Source organism: Lissotriton vulgaris, chromosome 6 (genome assembly GCF_964263255.1).
Source record: "Lissotriton vulgaris chromosome 6, aLisVul1.2, whole genome shotgun sequence".
Classification (NCBI taxonomy): Eukaryota; Metazoa; Chordata; class Amphibia; order Caudata; family Salamandridae; genus Lissotriton; species Lissotriton vulgaris.
Window position 1 is genome coordinate 1,157,170,237 of NC_141694.1, and position 22,202 is coordinate 1,157,192,438.

The 22,202-nt window shown below is 44.5% G+C and overlaps 1 protein-coding gene across 1 annotated transcript in view; it reads right to left on the bottom strand.

The window, feature by feature from the left end:
* Positions 1-254: 254 nt before the first annotated feature.
* LOC147708562 (ribosomal protein S6 kinase alpha-2) overlaps positions 255-22,202 on the bottom strand; it is a 1,617,317-nt gene continuing 1,595,369 nt past the window's right edge. The window contains exons 20-21 of the mRNA XM_086927240.1: positions 16,114-16,251; positions 255-3,607 (exon numbers count right to left, since the gene is read on the bottom strand). Coding sequence (XP_086783366.1) covers positions 3,482-3,607; positions 16,114-16,251 — 264 coding nt within the window. The 3' untranslated portion in view covers positions 255-3,481. The remainder of the gene's footprint in view (positions 3,608-16,113; positions 16,252-22,202) is intronic.

Sequence of the window (22,202 nt, forward strand, 5' to 3'; positions counted from 1 at the left end):
TCGAAAACCCATTCCAAACTGCTTTATATGCATCAATTTGCTGGACCACGCATGCGCATTAATGCAATTACAAAACAAACAATGACTAGTAAGGAGTTTGGGATTTTAGCTCCAAGAGCCATTGTCTTTGCCAATTCTTGTTTAGTTCTTGAGCTGATACGTAAAATTCCTTCAGGCAGTGTCTCAAGTATGTGTAATGAGACATAATCTTAGTAATATTTCAAAACAACACACACCATTTATTTTCAGAGCCAAATATTTAATAGTTTGCAGCATTTACAAAACACTGAGCACTGACAGGCTTAGCAGGTTGCCACAAAATGTGTCTCTCTGCCTATGTACTCAAGAATAATGTACAAATCCTCACATACAGCTTTTCATCACTCTTGTCTTAATGATACTTGGATGCTCAATCACTCTTAATTGAGCATCGGGTACCAGGTAGGTATGGGTGGACACATCAGTTGTGCACTTGGTACCACTACATTCATCCTGGTGAACAATCGCAGTGCTAATATTTCTTAGAGAAGGACAAACGTTGGGCGGCTGCTGTTTGGCACATAGAACATTACAGCAGACAAACATGGGCAATAAATAGTTTATAAATGATCAGAAATGCTATAACTTAGCCCAGATTTGAAAACATAAATCATAAATCTGCAAAATTCAAATTGTCCTGTGAAGTACTTTCCATCTACCAGCGCCTTCAATAACGACACTCTAGTCTTCATGGTCCACAGATGTGCTGTCTGCGCTCTGGGTTCACTCTACATTGTGATCAATATTATACGTTGCAGAAGCGTGAAATATGAGACATCACTGTCACAGGTCTATTGTAGTCATGTTTAGTGCATTTCAACACCTTAACACCTAAACCTTCTTGATCCATTTCTTAAAACACTTGTGCTAGATAACGGAGGTCGTACCAATTTATGAAGAGGTGCTCTTCAGGTACATATTATATGATAAATGTATGCTGTTTTGCTACATTTATTTTTTTGTGTTGGTTAGCGCTATTTTGAGGGCCTTAAAAATGAACGCTGATATAGCAGACACAAGGATTACATACATTGATGTGGATCCCTTGCCTCACTGTGCCACTGGATTCAAGCTAGCCTGGCTGATGAAGTAATACCCAGAAACCGGTCCCAGGATAATTGTTTCCGGGCATGGGAGGACCTGGCCCGGCAGTTCGGTCTGGACTGTTCCCATGAGGCGCAGGGTCAAGACTGATTTGCATATGGCTGGGTCTAAACTGGAGTGGCATGGTGGGCAAAAGAACGATGGACTTAAACTAGATCTCTTGACTGTGGATGAATGTATGATTTATTCAGCATTCCGTCCATCATTTGTTTGTGTAGCAATTTGTTTTTGTTGACGTTAAATAGCATGAATTACCATAATAAGGTATATAACAAGATAGTATGAGTTAGCAATGTGTACCATGATGCTAACTAGCCTCTTTTCCCAAATTAGCATAACAAAGCACATTCTGTAATCAAGCAAAATTTTAACCGAGGGTTTTGTTACATTTTCAGTTGTTACATCAAAATGCAACTACCACTTCGTACTCCCTTATATAATGCTGCATTATGGCAGTAATTTGGACAATTGTTTATCAGAATTATAATGCTCATGACAGCAATTTTGTGTAAGATTAATATTCATGGGGACAGTGGTGTATGCTGGCCTGTATAAGCATAGAATATGATATGAGTTAGACACCTTAGAGAAAATAATCATAGCTACTATTTAGATAATAACGCTGAGTTAAGCCAAATCAATATTTAAAGTTTAAATATGGGATGAAATATGTTCCTCTGCTGGTTTACATTTTCTTCATCTCTTCCATCATCAAATATCGACATGGTAACCCTATTTTCACAACAGGAATCTTGGTAATACGTACACAGAAATAATAGTGATTCCACACAATTAATTTAGTAACTTTCATTATTTCCTAAGGATCTTATCATATCCAGTACGCCTGCATTTTATCATCAGTTCTTAATCAAAGTGTCACAATCTCTTGACTAGGAAATGTATCGAGAATACAGACTGTAACCAAACACTGTTTTTAGTGATCTGGAGTGATGTTCTTTATGTCCATTAGTTTACCCTTCTATACAACAGTATTTGAGTGTCAAGGTCAAAAAAACATAGAGTGCATTTGAAACAAACGTAGCTATTGATGGAGCAGTGCAAATCTCAAATTGAAATAACGAGCAGTAACAATTGATTTCACAGAGCAGACATACAAACCAATTAGCACTGAACCCCTGTTTTGCAGTGTCTGTTGCTCAGTCCAAACCCGGGTTGTGTTGGATGTTTCAACCCTAAAGCAAACGTTAATGACCTTCTTCAGGGCCAGAGAGGGAGGCAGGAAGATTGGACTGAGTCGTTTACAGCCTTAGTTGTTAATATCTGCAATGTGAATTATTTTGTTATTGTCAACCCTTCCTATTGTGTCAATCAAGATGCTCACAGCAACTATGTCCATTTATTTGCATGCTCAAATACAATAATAAATAAGAACCAAATTATTAATAAAGAACACATTAATCCTGTATACTAAAAAGAGTGTTTGGTTCTAATTTGCATTTTTCACCTGACCTTCCACTCCTCTAGGGTTTAAAAATCCTGGATGTAGAAATGACTTCAAGCTGTCTGGGCAATATTATAAATAACCTCAACATAAAAAAAAATAAATGAAGTTGTCACATGGAATGATTCAACATCTGGCATTGGCAAAATTAATAAAAATGACATAGGTAGAGCAAACATTAGCCGAAAAACAGTATGGTTCTTTGACTTTCAAGGAGAAGTTTGACATCTGTCAGTCTAATTTGGGTTCATACCCCTTGCCCGCTTCTCGTGAGAATAGTCCTTTCTCTCTGATAAACATTCTCTGAAGATACACCAAGCAGCACAGCATTGTGCGCAGCCAATTTTTTGTCAAAACCTGTCAAACTTTCCCAACCTTACTAAACAGTAAGAACAATCTCTTTTGTTTACAGAAAACCTCAATCATGTAGTTCAAAATAATTTTGCCCACAATAATGATACAAGCAGCCTCCTCCCTCCATCGACGGTTTATGTTACAGAAACACAGTAAGTCAACATTTTACAGCAGCCCTTGGAACTTAATCCGAGTACCCTGACTGATACCAGCAGAGAAGGCAAAGACACAGGTTGGCTTTAGAATGTAAAATTGTAGTTGGCACGTGCGTCCTATGTGGGTTGACCTGTACGTCTTGAAAGAAGAAAGCAGATGTAAAAATTGGCACAGAGTGATTTGGGGGAAATCTGAAAATCAGGATTCAGAAACTTAAATATTTCTTGGCCCTGATGGTGGGACTGATGAGTGCCTGGTCCTTCCAGACAATTTATGAGCAAGTCTTTCACATTGCTGTCACTGAGTATCCAAAGATCATCTTTAGAAAGAAATGCAGGGCTTGGATGGGTCCTCCTGATCCAGTTGCTACAACCGAGTTGATGTTACTCTCTTCAAGCCTCTCCGCTGAGCCAGGCTGGAGGACAGCACAGGTTCCAGCTTAGGTGCCTGAGGTGTGCAGTTCAGGGCATAATACGTAGCTGCCATTGCACCCTGTGAAAGAAATGCAAGAACAATATTTTAAGAGTATGTGATCAATTACACCTATGAACGCATTTCTTTATTTATTAAGTAAATAGCAACTAAAGATTGGTTCAAAAAATTACTTGAATTCTTTAAGTTTGTTAACTCAATCTCTAACATCACCAGCTTAAGCAGTCTTACAGTTATAAAGTATGTTTCTTTCAAATCCGTAGCTGTTGCTACTTAACAGCATTGGGGGTGGGTGGTTCGCGGTTTTGGGGATTAGGAATGAAAATAAAAACACTTTCCTGTGTCTACCACCTCTCGTTCCTCTTCGCCTGTTTCCAGGACTCCAGGGCAGGAAGCAGGAGCTGGAAGCACCCAGGCTTCCTGACTCTCCTAGCCAATCACGATGCTGCTGATAGCAGCGTTGTGACTAGCCTGAGCTCTGTGGGTTGGTGTGGGAGTCTGGGCATGTTCCCCACCCCGACTGTAATACAGCCTGGGTTGGGAACATGCAGAGTGCGCATGACTGTTTGGCCGGCACATGACAGACAGCCAAGCATTCATTAAAACTTAGGAGAATGCTACCACTCCACCCCCTGTTCCTCTGACACAGGCCAGCTCTGCCCCGCCCCTAACCTGCTGAGCAAGGATGGAAACATAAAATGATAAGAACAATGTGTAATATCACTTTTTTTCTTTTTCAACTGCTCACAGAGCAGTGGGGCGATGATCCTCTGCCTTAGCGGAGGAGCTGCTCCTGTCTGAAATACATAATCTACTAATTAACACACATGATAAGCGGACCATTACTTTTGTCGCTGTTTTGTTACTGTGAAGCCTGAATAACAACACAGTGTGAGTTGAAGTCCACATTGGCATGTCTTGCCCCCTATATAGCCAACACTCATTAAATGCAACACAAGAATACTCACATGAGAACGCACTGAGAATAAACTTAGGGAAGACAAAAACAATGGCAATAAACCTTTCCAAGAAAAAAACACCCCATTGGTTCCTGGATACACACTGACTAGAACTAGCAAAGGAATACAAATATCTATGAGCCTTGAAGACAACAAAGGTTTTTTTAACCCTCAAAAATAAGCACTAAGACAGAAAGGCAACACTATAACCTTTGTCATGAAGTCCCTAAAAAAAGCACTCTCTGAGCCTTCACTGACACCCCTACTTGAGTTTATCCAAATGAAACTCATCTTGGAAATAACATAGCGGAGTAATGTAATGCGAGGAACAGATGTAATTACTGTGGAAAAAATAATTACCAGGGCACATAGAATGATCTTCCAAATTCCAAACTACACCTCTCCTGCACAAATAAGCCTAGAGTTTAGGCCCCAGAAACAAACCCTGGCTAGAAGGGGTGATTTTATAAAAGGATGGCACAAGATCAGAGGAGCAGATCAAAACACACTAAATTGGCATCCCTGGACTGATTTGACACACAAAGGGACATTGCCGCCTGGAGCATACCTTAGAGACTCCCTAAAACAATTAGGGCTGGAAATTGCTTGGGAATCATTAGACAAATACCGGTTTTAAGACAGTGGTTTTCTAAATCGATCAAAGCACTGTCAACAGTAGAGGACAAGGCCACAATTGCAAAAAGGGCACACAGCTGGCTTGTACTTAACAACTATGTCGCAGCTAAACCACAATCACACTTGAGTGCAGAATAATATCACACTGAAGAAAAATACTTAAAATATCGGCAGGGCTTAATTCCAATTCTGCCTCACCTTCAACTCCGGAAGTGGAAGCCTAGAGACAACACCTGCGGTCTATGCAGTCAAGGACTGGAAGAACTTTGTAGTGAAGAAGATCCACTCAAGAAGGTAGTAATTCAGGATGTTTTATTCATTAAGATGACAGGTAGTAAAGTACAGGACATCATGTAGATATGTGGTAGATCAGAGCCCCACCAGGAGCTGCCTGTCAGCTGCTCAGCCCATGACCAACTGTCACTCTGCCTCTAACAGTTCCAACATTCCGAGGCACCATCAGACTCCAACATTCCAATGAGTCGGAGCACAGACACTGGCTGAGCAGGGGAGGAAAAACACCTTACAATATATATGCAGGATACTACATATATCCCCTTTCCTTCTATTCGAATAACAAATGAAAATATGATGAAGAGATAAAGAGAGTGAACAAAGAACAGATGGCAAGAAAGTAACAACAGAGTGACAGAGAGAACGTCGAGGAGGAAAAACATCTTACAATATATATGCAGGATACTACAAACTTGTTCACATAATCTGCATGTGCACAAATTTAGCAAAAGAAAGATGTTCACTACTTCTTCTCCTCTACAATCGAGCAGGGATCCGCACCTGCAGACAGGTAGTGCTGGCTTGCTTCAAATCTGATGCCACGCAACTGATATGCCAATTCACAAAAGTCCTCAATATAGCAGAGAAGCGAATGCATACAGAAACACACTGCAGAGCAAAGGCTGTTGGCAAACAAAACAAAGAAAGAGGGTGCAGGCTGCTAGGGCGGAAACTCGAACTCAAGGGTGGCATATTACCATGCAGGGCGATAGGCAATTATCGCCGCTTTAGCGGACGTTTTTGGCCGCTAAGCGGCAATAATCCTATTGTTCTATTAGCAAGCTGTAGCTAACAGCAGTTAGCGACAGCTTTAGGCGATAGCAAGCGGTTTGGGTCCCACTTTGCATGTCAGCGATATTTATCGCTAATGACATGCAAAGTGGGCGTACCCAACCTGTTAGCGACTGAAAGCAGTCGCTAACGTCGCTATCACCTATTAGCAAGGCAGGCGTAGCGATGGAAATATTCCCGCTATCGCCAAAAACTAACGCCTGCTCTGACCAGTTCTTAGCCATGTTATCCAAAGAGAGGTGGATAACATGGCTAAGAGCATTTTGTCGCTAATGCGTGAATATCGCTGTATTCTCAGCTATATTCACGCTATTGACGGAAAATTTATCGCTTTGGAGATAAACGTTGCTAATAGCACGTTATCTCAGCGATAATTTCCGGCGATGCTTAGCGATAAAAAATGTGTTGCTAAGCCTAGTTAGCGATAAATATCGCTAATCATTGGTAATATGCCCCATTATTCAGTGGGTTCTTTTAATCACATCGATAGTTTAAATAGGGACTTTTTAACAACTTTGTATCTGTTTACATCAAGCTATTTATATGGTATAAGGCGGGAGGGAGGGTCAATAACATGCACAGAATACTTAATATAACTGTATCTACATAATTGTATAACCGCTTCCCTTGTATGTATGTTATTCCAAAACTTTACACAGTATGTGTTTGTGCAGGCCTGTAAACCTCAATACACTTTTTAAAAAAAAATCTATCTATATGTTATGTACATGCAATTATTTTAAACAATCAAGCATAATAAATTACTTACTTACTATCCAGCCGCCCTTGCAGCCCACTTTCGAACGACATGATGAATACCCAGGCTAAGTACATTTGCATATTTGCAAGGCTGTTTTGGTTAACATTTATCTAGAACGACATATGAAGCATCCAGGTTGATTTTGAAACTTTTGAAAAGGGTTCCTATCCACTTACTCCTGACCAATTTCAAGGTTTTTTGGCTATGTCTACAGAGGTCATTCAATCTTGCCGGCCCTGGTAGTTAGATGTCTTGAGTCTCATCAATGTAAATACATTGTATAATTAGGCTCCTCCATGGAAATGCGTTGTATAATTGAAGTCATTACCAGAATGCAAATGTCATGATTCATAACAGAGGCATAACATGATGACAGAAAAAGTCTTCTGCAAAAGGATTTTTGACCTTTTGTCTGTGGTGCCCATGTTGCACCTACTGTTTAAGTCTGAAAACATCAGTATTTTAGATATGCAATCCCTACTCTCCAAAACCCTTGTTTTTCCCATCACAAATGAATGCAAAAGCATTTTCACTCATTCTTTCGTAGCCTCTCTTTGGATCCCAACATGTTGATCTCCAGGGCTAAAATACATCACAACATCTACCTGGTCTTTCAGAGATCATCACAAGTGGCAGCATTAGACCCAGAATGTGACAGCGTGGCTTTATGTGCCACAATATATAAACACGAGAAAGTGGTGGGTAAGCTCACCACATGGTAACTGTGCCTTTACAGAACGTTTGGCAGTGATACGCCAGAACCTTGGTTGGCAGGAAATACTTCTGAAAGTCATTTTCAGCATGTGACACAGCTTGGTTTGCAAGGGAATGTCACCATGCACCTCAGATATGCTCCCTTAATGGTGGGCATAAATCACATAATTTTAAATAGCATAATTACATGAAACTACAGCAAAAGTACTCAAAGTTGTGCATAATTACGTGAAATGCACCTGGCACTCAAAAAATTACCCATCGGTCAATTTGGGTAAAATTTCGAATCAAAAATGTAATTTCATGTTGATTTCTGGTTGCATTAATTTAAAACACTGGCTCGCTTGCCCAGATTTGTAGCTTTTGTACTCAAAAGTTCACCAACGGTCCGCTCGGGTAAAAAGTCTACCTGAAATGTTTATTGGCCGTTCACATTAAAGGAACTGCCACTTGCATGCAAAACACTGCTGTTCACATTCTGATTGTAGTTTTCCACTTAAAACGTACCTGAACAGTCTGCTCAGGCAAAAAATCAACCTGAAATGCTGCTCACATTAAAAAAATTACAAAAATTGTATAATTTCTCCAGAAATTACGTGATGTGGTGTAATGGCATGATCTAGAAATTTCATGTAAATTTCATAATTCACATTTACCAAAGTTACGCCAATTACTTCAGAGTAAATAACATTTGGACCAGGCCTACTGACAATACTATCTCCATAGATTAATTTGATACGCAGAGCCATGTCTGTGTTTGCATGCACTATCTACGTGTAAACCACCTTTCTTTGGGCCGATTGTGGTCAGTGTACACAAGGAAAATGAGATCTGCTGACTCAAAAGCTGCCTCAGGAGACACCAGTTATCCAGAGGGTATGGTAACAAAGGTCTCCTCTTCTGGGGCAACACTGCATGCCTCCCTCCTTCTTGCTCAGTGGAGAGATTTTAGCCCAGTGTTCATATGAAGCACTGGGAACGGGTTTGGCTCCAAGGACATGAAACCAATCATATCTGCACTTTTTCTTGCATGCCATCTTCCAAATGTATCACTTTTAGTGTGCCCTCTCCACCTGAAGGTGTGCAATACCCCATTAGGATTCTCTACCCACCTTGGGCGACAACATCTGAGTGGGAGTTGCCCCATGTAAGGTTGCCAAGAGGGAACATATTTCTGCCAAGTAAAGGTCCCTCCTTCACCTGCCAGTGTCTCCCAGACTGCAGGTATGGTGGAGTAAATGTTGATTACACTATTTTATGCTCCTCATCCTTATATATTACAACTTTTTCTCCCTTGTTGCATGTTAGCATATTTCTTTTTGTCGGCCAGGCGTGAGCATGTAATAAGAGCACATTTCCTTAAGATAACCTTAAGATAACCAAGGGTAAAGTTAGAAAATTGTTTAACTGGTCCCCAGTTATCTGAGCACTGGAGGGTCATCAAGGGTCCTGCAAAAATGTGTGTTAGGAGATGTTACAGTAATCTCAGCTCTATGCCATTTTACTGCACAAAATGTCAATTGTAGGTATCCATAATTTGCTGGTTGTGTAATTGAGTTTCTTTCTGTGGTTGTCTTTGTATAATTTTATAACTGCTGTAATCACTGAAGCACAGAGGTTTCCAACCATTTAGGTACTGATTTCTACTTCTGGTCACGAAACAGCATACTGAGCTGTTGCCTAATATATGAGTACTGAACAAGGGTACATAACGTCAACGCAAATAAAAAACAACCCTAGAGGATCCCAGGCCTACTTCAGTGACCATACAGCATTAATGCTAATTGAGCTCTATAGAAAATGTTAATTTGAGGGGTCCCAAGGGTCAGTGTTGACTCATTGTCAGGAAAATTGCTCTCCCTCCCTCGCAGCTCCACCATTAAGTGAGGCCTTCCCCCGAGCCCCTGCACTCTCGAGTGTTGGTGTTTGAGGCCCTCCACAACTCGCAGGTTTCACCTGCATCTTGTCCCTGGTGGTCCAGTGGACCTCTGTCTCCATTCTCTCGCTTCGCTTTTTCCCTCCTTTTTTCACTCGTTCTTTTCCCTCACTTCTATCTCCTCCTTCACTCTCCTTCTGGGTCTTTTCTCCATTTTCTGTCGTTTTCCCCTCATTTCAAGCTCCCCCTTCACTCTCCTTCTGTGGCTTTCCTCTGTTTTTCACTAATTTTTTACCCTCATCTCAATCTCCCCCTTTCACTCTCCTTCTGTGTCCTCTGTGTCTTTCCTCTACTCTTTTTTGCACTTTTGCTGCCTTATTTGCACTTTTCTCTCTCTTTTGCCTTTTTCCTTTTTCCTTTTTCAGCCCGTTTTTTCCCACCGCTGCTGCCCCCGCTGCCCCTCCCCCCCAGCAGTACCAGTGCGACTGGCCCAATCTCCTCCCCGCTCCCGCCTCCCAGCTGTCCAGCCCTCCCCGACCCCTACTTAATGGCGGCCGCTGCTGGGACAGATGAGAAAACACAGCTCCACCATTAAGTGAGGCCTTCCCCCGAGCCACTGCACTCTCGAGTGTAGGTGTTCGAGGCCCTCCTCCACCCTCAGGTTTCACCTGCGCCTCATATCTAGTGGTCCATTGGATCTCTGTCTCCATTCTCTTGCTCCGCTTTTTCTCTCCTTTTTCACTAGTTATTTTCCCTCACTTCTAATTCCCCCTTCACTCTCCTTCTGGGTCTTTCCTCCATTTTCTGTCATTTCCCCCTCATTTCAAGCTCTCCCTTCACTCTCCTTCTGGGTCTTTCTTCCATTTTTCACTCGTTTTTACCATCATCTCAATCTCCCCCTTTCACTCTCTTTTTGTGTCCTCTGTGTCTTTCCTCCACTCTGTCTTACACTTTTGCTGCCTTATTTGTACTTTTCTCTCTCATTTTGCATTTTTCCTTTTGCCTTTTTCAGGCCGTTTTTCCCCGCCACTGCTGCCCACGTGGCCCCTCCCCCCAGCACGACCAGTGCGACCGGCCCAATCCTGCTCCCCTCCCTGCTCCCGCCCTCCAGCTGTCCAGCCCTCCCCAACTCCTACTTAATGGCAGCCACTGCGAGGACAGGTGAGCAAGACCACTGACTCATTGTCAGTAAAGTTGCTCTCCCTCCCTCGCAGCTCCACCATTACGTGAGGCCTTCCCCGATCCCCTGAACTCTAGAGTGTTGGTGTTCATGGCCCTCCTCCACCCGCAGGTTTCACCTGCACCTCATCCCTGGTGGTCCAGTGGACCTCTGTCTCCATTCTGTCGCTCCACTGTCTCGCTCCTTTTTCACTCGTTTTTTCCCCTCACTTCTATCTTCCCCTTCACTCTCCTTCTGGGTCTTTCCTCCATTTTCTGTCGTTTTCCCCTCTTTCAAGGTCCCCTCTTCACTCTCCTTCTGTGTCTTTTCTCTGTTATTCACTAATTTTTAACCCTCATCTCAATCTCCCCCTTTCCCTCTCCTTCTGTGTCCACTGTGTCTTTCCTCCACTCTTTCTTGCACATTTGCTGCTTTATTTGCACTTTTCTCTCTCTTTTTGTCTTTTTCCTTTTGCCTTTTTCAGCCCGTTTTTCCTCCCGCTGCTGCCCCCAAGGTCCCTCCCCCCAGCACAAACAGTGCGACAGGCCCAATCCAGCTCCCCACTCCGCTCCCAGCTGTCCAGCCCTCCCCGACCCCTACTTAATGGCGGCTGCTGCAGGGACAGGCGAGCAAGACCACTGACTCAATGTCAGTGAAATTGCTCTCCCTTCCTCGCAGCTCCTCAATTAAGTGAGGCCTTCCCCCAAGACCCTGCACTCTCAAGTGTTGGTGTTCGTGGCCCTCCTCCATCCAACAGGCTTCACCTGCGCCTCATCCCTGGTGGTCCAGTGGACCTCTGTCTCCATTCTCTCGCTCCGCTTTTTCTCTCCTTTTTTACTTGTTTTTTCCCTCCCTTCTATCTCCCCCTTCACTCTCCTTCTGGGTCTTTCCTACATTTTCTGTCCTTTTCCCCTCATTTCAAGCTCCCCCTATACTCTCCTTCTATGTCTTTCCTTCTCTTTTCAGTCGTTTTTTACCCTTATCTCAATATCCCCTTTCACTCTCCTTCTGTGCCCTCTTTGTCTTTCCTCCACTCTTTCTTGCACTTTTGCTGCCTTATTTGCACGTTTCTCTCTCTTTTTGCCTTTTTTCTTTTGCCTTTTTCAGCCTGTTTTTCCCTGCTGTTGCTGCCCCGCGGCCCCTCCCCCCCAAGATGATCAGTGCGACTGGCCAATCTAGCTCCCCTACCCGCCTCCCAGCTGCCAGCCCTCACCGACCCCTAATTAATTGGGGCTGCGCCGCCAGCACGCCAAAGGCAAGCCCGTCTGCCTCCATTCGCGACCTGACTGCGGCCAGCACCAGGGACCCTGGATCTCTGCACCACCAACACTATGACCCAGCAGCACTCCAAGCTCTCAACCCAGGCTGCAACAACAACTGCAAGCTAGCATCACCAGCTGACACCCACGGACCCTTCAGCTGTCACTACTGCAGGCACACCTGCAGCACTGCCAAAACCACAGCCCCAACGCAACCCACACGCAAGAACACAATCAAACTGAAGACCCTGCAATGCATCCTCCTCAACATCCGATCCCTCCACAAACACGCCACCGAAATCTGGGACCTCCTCGACAGCACCTGGACCAACACCACCTCGGAACAGGACATCGCAATCGCCATTCCCCAAGGATACAAGCTCTCCAGGAAGGACCGCCTCACCAGCCCGGGAAGAGGAATCACCATCGTCCACAATTCCACCCTCTCCCCGACGAGCCCACAGATCTGATGGAACACCTTCACTTCAAGATACTGGCCAGCCCTACCTCCACCCTCCGAGGAACCCTACTCTACCGACCCCCTGGACCCCGCGAACTTTTCGCCAACTCCATCACAGACATCATCTCCCCGCATGCCATCATGTCCACCAATTAAACCCTACTGGGAGACCTCGACTTTCACCTCGACAACCAACTGCACCCCAGCACCACATCCCTCCTGGACATTCTCCACAATATTGGACTCCACCAGATCGTGACCGAACCCACGCACTCAGCAGGACACACTCTGAACCCCCTCTTCACAACAGGATACTCCATCACCTTCAGCCACACCACCGAACTCCCATGGACTGACCATCGATGCGTCCACTTCACCTTCAGAACACCCACCAACCACAAACACCAGCACCTGCTCCCATGAAAAAACTGTACCCAAAGCACCGATGACCAACTAACCTCCACTACAACCATTGCAGAAAACGACGACCCCAATACCACAACCCGTACCCTGCACAGATAGAGCTTTGACAGCACCAACACCAAGGCCCCCCTCAAGAAAAACAGCAAAACCCACGCCTAAAAGCTAGATGGTTCACCACCAAACTTCGAGAGTCCAGAGGCACTCGGTGCCACCTCAAAAAGGAATGGAGGACTACCAAATCCGCACAAGCCCACAACAATTTCAGAGCCACCACCAACTCATTAGAAAAACGAGGAAAAAAGCTATTGAAGACAGAATCTCTACTCATGCACACAACAGCAAAGAACTCATGGAGTTCACCCAACCCACCAGTGAGTCCGACATCCCTCCCTCACAAGACCTCTGCGACACTCAGCACCTTTTCCCACCACAAAATCAAAAGCATCTACGACAACTTCAATAAAGACAAACAACACACTGAACCTTTACCAACCACCCAACACCCTAAAGCCAGTGCTCAACAATTGGACAGCCCTCACAACCGAAAACACACTGAAGACGATGAAGACAATCCACTCTGGGGACACCATGGATGCCTGCCCCCACCACATTTCCAACAGAGCTGCCAACACCATCGCACCCATTCTCTGCCACACCATCAACTGCTCCCTGGCAACCGCCTCGTTCCCTGATGACTGCAAAAACACGCTGAGATCAACCCCCTCCTGAAGACCTCAAAAACTACAGACCCATTTCCCTGCTCCCGTTACCAGCGAAAGTAATCGAGAAAGCCATCAGCAGCCAACTTGCCACATTCATCGAAGAGCAGAACATCTTCGACTCCTCTCAATCCGGCTTCAGGAAAAAACACAGTACAGAAGCCGCCCTCCTCACCGCAACAGACGACATCCGTAGCCTACTGGACAAAGGAGAAACAGCAGCCCTCATCCTCCTCGAGCTCTTAGCGGCATTCAACACAGTCTCTCACCGCACCCTAATACGCAGACTCCACGATCCAAGACAAGTCCCACGACTGGATTCGCTCCTTCCTCTCCGGCAGATCACAGTGGGTCAGACTCCCCCTCTTTCCTCTTGGACCCTGCACCTATCACCTGGGGAGTCCCGCAGGGGTCCTCCCTCAGCCCTATGCTCTTCAACGTCTACATGGCTCCGCTTGAGCCCATGGTCAGAACCTACGGACTCAATATTGTGTCATTTGCAGACAGCACCCAACTCATCCTCTCCCTGTCCAACTAACCCAACAACGCCAGACATAACTTTCGAGAAGGCATGGAAGCTGTCGCCAAATGGATGAGAAACAGCTGCCTACAACTAAACACCAACAAATGGAAGTACTAATCATGGGCCCAGAACCCGATGACTGAAGCAACACCTGGTGCCCCCCCCCCACCCTTGGAAGCCTGCCCACCCCCACGGACCACCTACGCAACCTGGGAATCATCCTGGACTCAGAGCTCAAAATGGACCGCCTGATCAACTCCGTCTCGTCCTCCTGCTTCCACACCCTCCGCCTCCTACGTAAGACCTTCAAATGGACCTGCAAGCTACAGAACATCCAAAACGCTGCCGCAAGGTCCTCAACCTGCTAAGACACTGCCACATCTCCCAGAACCTGAGCACACTCCACTGGCTCCCCATCGTAGCTAGAGTCACCTTCAAGATGCTAACCCACGTTCACAAGGCCCTCCATGACACCGGACCAGGATACCTGAACAGCAGACTCAAATTCCACGTACCCCAAAGGACCCTACGATCAGCCGAGCTCTCCTACGCCGTGGTCCCCTGCACCAGAAATACCCGATCGGGTGGCCACTCCTTCTCCTTCCATGCGGCCAGAGCCTGGAATGACCTTTCGCTCCACCTCAGACAGTAACATCGTTCCCCATCTTCGCAAGAAACCTCAAAACCTGGCTCTTCAACAGACCCCCTCCTTGATGGACTGGAACCTGCAACCCCCAGCGCCTTGAGACCCTTACGGGTGAGTAGTCGCGCTTAGGAAACACATAAATGATTGTTTATGATTCATACTGAGAGGTTAGAGTCCAAATTAGACTTGTGTTCTCATTTTCATGTAATACTCCAATTTTATGATTTATGGCACGAAGAACCATTAGCAGTAATACATTTTGAGAGGCCCATAGCTATCTACTAGTAAGTATATATCAAGAGTTATAAGAACACTATACAAAAGCAAGATAATAATGAGATACAAATTAATGTTTGAAGAGATTACTTTAGGAATATAGGCACTCTTTAAATAAGGAAGAAAAGAAAGAGTAAAGACACAAATAAAGCTATGAAGAATGGAAACTAAAGGAAGAAAGGAAGGGAAAGAAGGAGAGGAACAAATGAGAAGGAAGCCGGGGAGAAATAAAAGGAAATGTGAGTAAGAAAATGGAGAAGAGAAAGGACACAAGAGGCAATGCAAGAAAGAAAGTAAAGATAGGAACCAAGAGAAGAGATTTGGAGTAAATGGGAGCTAGAAGTGATGGAAGAGAGAGAAAGGAGGGGAGAGCATGAAATAGGGAAAGAGAAAGCAGAAGAGAGAATGAAAGAGCAAAATGAGAGAAATAAAGAAGGGGACAAAAAAGAGAGATTGGAATAAAAAGACATTATATATATAGGAAAGAAACCAGCAAAACAAAAAAGGTTGAATGTTCATTTTCCTGTATTGATGGAGTCATGGATGCAAGCAACGGCAACCAAACTCGTACTGCAGTTGAAATGACCAGAAACTCTATGTGCATAAAATCTTTAATGGTCAGCCTGTTCATCTAAGTGTAATTTAATTGGAGCACTATACCCTTTTGGTCCGTACATAATTTGTTTAAATAAGACCCAAGCTTATTCATACCCTATTGCACACAAGTAGCTACTAACAGCTTTAGTTCATGAACGTATATGCGGCTGTTACTATTGATTTGCTGCATCAAATACCGAATTTTAAGGGATATAATTTACCGTATGGCAGCATAATTTTTAATATGAAATGGAACTGCAGGGACTTCAGACCTTAAAATCACACTGTATGAGAGTTACTTATCAACAATGTCTTTACCGGCATTTGAACCTTATGAGTAAAATCTATTTTAGACCACAGAGACTGTACAGCATCATATATAATACAATTCATTAAGGTTTTCGTGGGTACCAAATGATGCATGGGTTAGTTCAGTTCACTAAACAGAGTGTACCCGTTGCACAGATACTTACCTTTACAAGGTGAACATCATGTCTGCTGAGTTGATTTTGGGACAAATACTCCCTGTTTACTATCCAGGGATGCCTCAGTACTTGGACTGCAGTCAGTCGCTGGTGTGGATCTACATATAGCATCCTTGATACTATGTCCTATGATAGAAAGAACACGACAGGAAAATATTAACTTACTGATTCTTCCTATATTTTGATCAGTAAACAACAGTGTATTCTTCGTAATGATCTGTGAGTTCCCCAGATTATCACAGGAAAATAACGTTCGTAAGTACAGAACTACACCTTGCGGTTGATGCTGCACATGCCTAACACTTTACAATCTTCAATTGCTTTTTAATCAAATATAAATGCATTGATGTACAGTAAGTGTAATGGTGTTCAAAAAGATCGAGCAAATGTGTTATTGTTTGAAAGGTCAGTGATAAAAATATGTGCTTTTTAAATTAATGTAGAATTATTAGCTATCACAGACACATTCCAATAGCAAAATCCCAAGTGCCTATCAACCCTATACTGGAATTTGCGGTTTTTATTGCAATTGTTTTTGCCATTTGTATCGAACATAATCTGCTATTAGGGTGAAATTATAATGCTTTTTGAAGAACAAATGACATACCTTCGGTAACGCCTTTTCTGGTAGAGAGTTTATCAAACCACAGATCAACCACCTTGTGAATTTTACCCAGAGTCTAGACTAAGGCCTAGATGTACCAAGCCTTTTGCGATTCGTTAAGGCCGAAATTCGCAGAATTTCGGCCTTAAGGAATCGCAAACGGACATTTAGCATCTTTTGGGATGTATCAGAAATTAGCAAAATAAGGAATCGCAAAAAATTGCGATTCCTTATTTTGCTTATGCATTTAGGAATCGCAATTTTGCTATTCCTTAAATGGCATGTATGAAACTTTTTAAAATTGCGAATTCGGGTTAAGGAATCGCAAATTAACACCAATTTGAGGTTCGTGTTAATTTGCAAAATCCTTTTAAAAAACAAAATATGACTATTTTGAAGGTGGCATGTGACACACATACATGCCCATAGGGCATGTATGTGTGCCATATGCACACACATGGAAGTTTCAGGGGTGCAGCAGGGTGTCCATGAGACACCCCTGCATCCTTGAAATAATTCTCAAATTGCAATTAGCAAATTGCGAATTCGCAATTTGAGAATTACTGCACAATCATTCCTATGGGCCTCCTGGCCCATAGGAATGCATGGGGAATTATTCCTTATTTGCGAATTCGCAAAATGCGAATTCGCAAATAAAGATAAATAAGGAATCGCAAAAAAAATGCAATTTTTTACATACATTCCATTTTGCGAATTCTAAATAGCGATTCGCAAGAAATCGCTATTTAAGATTCGCAAAATGGAATCTTGATACATCTAGGCCTAAATCCGGAATCAGTTTCATTGCATGTCAACAGGTGGCATCATGCAGCTTCTACGTTGGGTTCATCCTGCTCCAGGCATGATGTCGGGCCACTGTGTGCTCTATCCCCACACTGACACCAGTTTCTTTCTGCTCTCCATCCACTCTGACGGATGCAGGGTCTTTGAAATCAGCTTATGGCAGTGTGCAGACTTTAGGTTGGAATCTTAATAATGGACTTTATGAGTCCATTCCACAGAACGGTGAGGAGGGTGGGTCGGTCAGGAATCTATGGTTAGGTATGCTCTCTACCAGAAAAAAGCATTACTGAAGGTAAATAACTCGTTCTTCTGGCAGAAACCTCTAACCTCAGATTCCTCACCTTGTAATTAGATACCAAAGTAGTGCCTCCCAGGTGGCGGGTCTGTTGAATGGCTCATAGCAGAAAATTCTGCAAGACAGACAGGGCAAAGTGACCATCTCGAGAGACCTAGCTATCCAGACCGTAATACTTGCCGAACATGCAGAGGGTCACCCATGCAGCAGCCTAGCAAATGTCCAATATTATTTATTTTATTTATTTATTTAAGCTTATATCGCGCACAGCTACCCACAATGGGTTTCCCGGCGCTAGGGATAGACTGTAGAAGAAGGAGGCAGTTTCACCTAGCTTGAGCCACAGCAGACTATTGGGCACGTTGAGTAAAAAGCAATGTCTTCAAAGCCTTACGGAAGCGAAGCAAATTGGTCTCTAGTTTTAGAGCCAGTGGGAGGGAGTTCCAATATTTGGGGCCCAGAGTAGAAAAGGAACGACCTCCCATTTTTGTCAGCTTCCATCTTGGCATAGTGAAGTTTCCCATGTCCGATGACCTTAGTGGACGTAGGGGTCTATAGGGTGTTATCAACCCTTGGAGGTAGGCTGGGGCACTACCCTGCTTGACCTTGAACATATAGCATAGTGCCTTAAATTTAATACGTTCAGGGATGCTCAACCAATGAAGGTCACGTAAGGCGGCCTTGGCTGAGGTGCGTCTGGGGATGTTTTTTAGCAGGCGCGCAGCCGCATTTTGCACTACCTGCAACACCTGTAAGGTGGCTTTATCTGTGCCCAAGTAAAGAATGTTGCCATAGTCCAGGCGAGATGTTACAAGCGCCTGGACTACGGTTCTGCGGGAGGAGAGTGGAAGCATCCACAGGATCTTATGGAGCCACCGCAGCGTTGAAAAGCAGATGGCCGCAACCTTAGTGGCCTGTTGTCTCATAGTTAACCTGTCGTCTATATTGACACCCAGGTTACGAACTGCGGTGGAAGGTGTTGGCGCAGTACCCAGTTCGATGGGCCAATGGCGGGGACCCCAGAGATGTTTATTCCGACCCAGGATGACCACCTCAGTCTTCTCCCCATTCAGTTTGAGACAGTTCCTCCGCATCCAGTCGGCCACAGGAGTGAGGCCTGACTTGAGTGCGGAGATGTTGTTCTCGTCTCTCCCTGATAGGGAGAAGACAATCTGGGTGTCATCTGCGTAGGAAAACAGGGTTAGCCCAGCCTGTTCAACAATAGATGCCAAGGGTTTAACGTAAATATTAAATAATAAAGGACTAAGGATTGAGCCTTGGGGAACGCCGCGGGTAGATGGACAGATGGTGGAAGCTGCTTTAGGAGAGAACACTTGAAAACTTCGGTCATTGAGGAAAGACACCAGCCAGGCCAAGGCCTGGCCACCCACACCTAGAGACTTCAGAGAGTCAATGAGGATGGAATGTGACACGGTGTCGAACGCTGCGCTCAAATCCAGCAGGATGAGCGCCATGGTGTTACCTTGGTCGACACCGTGCCTCAGACTCTCCGTTACCCCCAGGAGCGCTGTCTCAGTTGAGTGCCTAGGCCGGAAACCCGACTGAGAAGGATGGAGAAAAGCGGTGTTTTCGACCAGTTTAGAAAGCTGGGAATTTATATGTCTCTCCAATATCTTCGAAAAGATTGGCAACAGAGATATCGGGTGAAAGTTGGCAGGGTTGGAAGAGTCAGCACCCGATTTTTTTAGTAAAGGTACCACCATGGCGTGTTTTCAAGGTTGGGGGACCTGGGCCTCGCTCAAAGAGGTATTTAATAATTTAATGAAGATGGGGTGAGTAAGGGGATCCAGTTGTTTTAATATTTTGGCCGGGAGCACATCCAGTGGGGAACCAGATCGCACACTGTTTAAACAGGACACAAAAGAAGTGGCGTCTAGAGGCTGCCAGGTAGTGATTGCTGCATCAGTGGTGGTATTCACCAATTCCTGGACCGTATTAGGGGCGGTGAAAGTGGTCTCTGGAGGTGGAGAGAAATGATCGTAAATAAGATCCACTTTGTTTATAAAATAATCCGCTAAGGACTGACACTGGACGGCATCAAGAGCCGGAGGAGGGGGAGTGGAATTTACACCGGTCAGTTTCTTCACAACGGAGAATAACACCTTAGGACAGTTTTGTGCATCAGTCACTGTTTTTGTAGTGTAGTTTGCTTTATTTGGATATTTGGATATTTGGAGGGGTATTTATAGAGCGCAACGTTCGCTCCGGAAGGAGCATCATGGCGCTGTAAGTCCTTGAAACCAGATAGCAGAGTGAAAGGAAGAGGGGGCTAGATGGCCGCTTTTGTCCAGTCGTCGGAGAGATTAAAAATCCACATTTTGAGGAGCTTCCTAAAAGGCTTCTCAAGAGTCTGAAGTCTAAGATGCCTAGGCATGATGTTCCAGGCTCTAATAGCCAGAGTGCAGAGGGTTTTTCCGCCTTTAGACTTCAGATTGAATTTGGTGGGGATCATGAAGTTTTCTTGTGAGGATCTGAGGGAGCGACACGGCTTATAATGAGGGAAGCGTCTGGACAAATAGGACGGACCAGATTTGTTGAAGGCTCGGAAAGCTACGGTGAGAATCTTGAAGAGTATTCTCTTGTGCAAGGGGAGCCAATGTAAGGTTTTAAGGGCTGCAGCAATTGAGGATTTGCGTGGAAGTTTTAAGACCAGGCGGGCAGCAGTGTGCAGAACACTTTGAAGTTTCGAGAGGGTGGACTTTTTGGTCCCTGCCAGAAGGCCATTGCAGTAGTCCACTCGTGAGAGTATAAGGGCTACCGCAACAGTCTTTCTGGAGTCGAGAGGGAGAAAGTCAAAAAACTTTCTCAGGGACTTAATTATGCCGAAGCATTTTCCTGCTACGGTCGAGACGTGGAGATCGAAAGAAAGTTCGGAATCGAAGAGGACCCGAGGTTTCTAGCCGATGAGACTGTCTGAGGAGGAGCTGCAGAGTTATCAGGCCACCACAGGGCAGGGCAGAAAGAGGCATTCTTTCCAATGGGGAGGATCTCGGTTTTATTTGAGTTGCAACGGAGGTGGTTAGCGTCCATCCATTGAAAAACTGCTGTTAGGCAGTGTTTAAGATTGATCTCCGCCCTGTTGGAATTGTCGTCTAGGGGGATGATAAGCTGAGTATCGTCGGCATAGGAGGTGACGGTTATGCCGAACGATTCTATGAGGGTAAGAAGAGGGATGAGATAAATGTTGAAGAGGAGGGGACTTAGGATGGAACCTTGAGGAACTCCAGAGGACACCTTTTTCTCATTGGATTGGAAGGAGCCAAGGGTGACGGTTTGGTACCTATCGCTGAGAAAAGATCTAATCCATGATAGGGCTGAGTTGGTGATGCCGATGTCCATAAGTCTATTGATCAGAATGGAGTGGGAAATGGTATCGAAAGCTGCTGTGAGGTCAAGAAGGATCAGGATAGCCTTCTTCCTTTGATCTTGAAGGATTTTGATGGAATCGGTCAGTTCGATTAGGGCGGTTTCGGTTGAGTGTTTAGACCGGAACCCGGATTGCTGGGGATGAAGTAGGTTGTGAGAGTCCAGAAAGGTCTTGAGCTCTTTGTGAACTAACTGTTCTGTTATTTTACCCAGGGCGGGTAGTAGAGTGATGGGACGGAGGTTAGTCAAGTCCGTTGGGGGTTTGTTCGCCTTTTTCATGAGTGGCTTAACCACGCCTTTTTTCCAAGAGAGGGGGACAGAGCCGGAATTAAGGAATAAGTTGATTATTTCATTGATGATGGGGTTGACTTCATCAATGATGAGGTGGAGAATCTTGGGGGGACAGGGGTCGGAGGGGGAGCCTGATTTACAGGAAAGGATCGCTTCTTTGGTCTGAGTCAGAGTCACCGGGGTGAAGTTTTTGAGACTGTTAGCGGTCAGGTACGGTGTGTCCGGATCCGGAATTAAGTGTGCTGGAGGGGGAGGGGGGAAGTTTTTTTGAATGGAAGTGATTTTATCATCGAAGTAGTCGGAAATCTTGTCACATAGCTCTTGAGATGGAGGGATTTCAGGTTGAAGAGCTTTGGGGTTGGTGAAGGTTTTTACTATTGTAAAAAGGGTTTTTTGCTTTTGGCTGGCTTCTTTGATGGCGTTTACGTAATAAGTTCTCTTGGCTAATTTGATGGTGGAGAGATAGTTTTTCCTCTGTAGAATATAATTGCTTTAGCAGTTTTGCAGCTGTTATGGTACTTTTTTAAGGCTTCTTTATATATGATTTTACGTGAAGGAGAGTAGCCTTTACTCCATTTACGCTCCAAGGTCTTATAGTGGCACACTATATGCCAGCTTATTGTCAGCAGCCTTTCCTGAGGTCCAATGAGCGCATAAGCTTTCTGGAGGCTACTACTTGGCTAGTCCATCATAGAT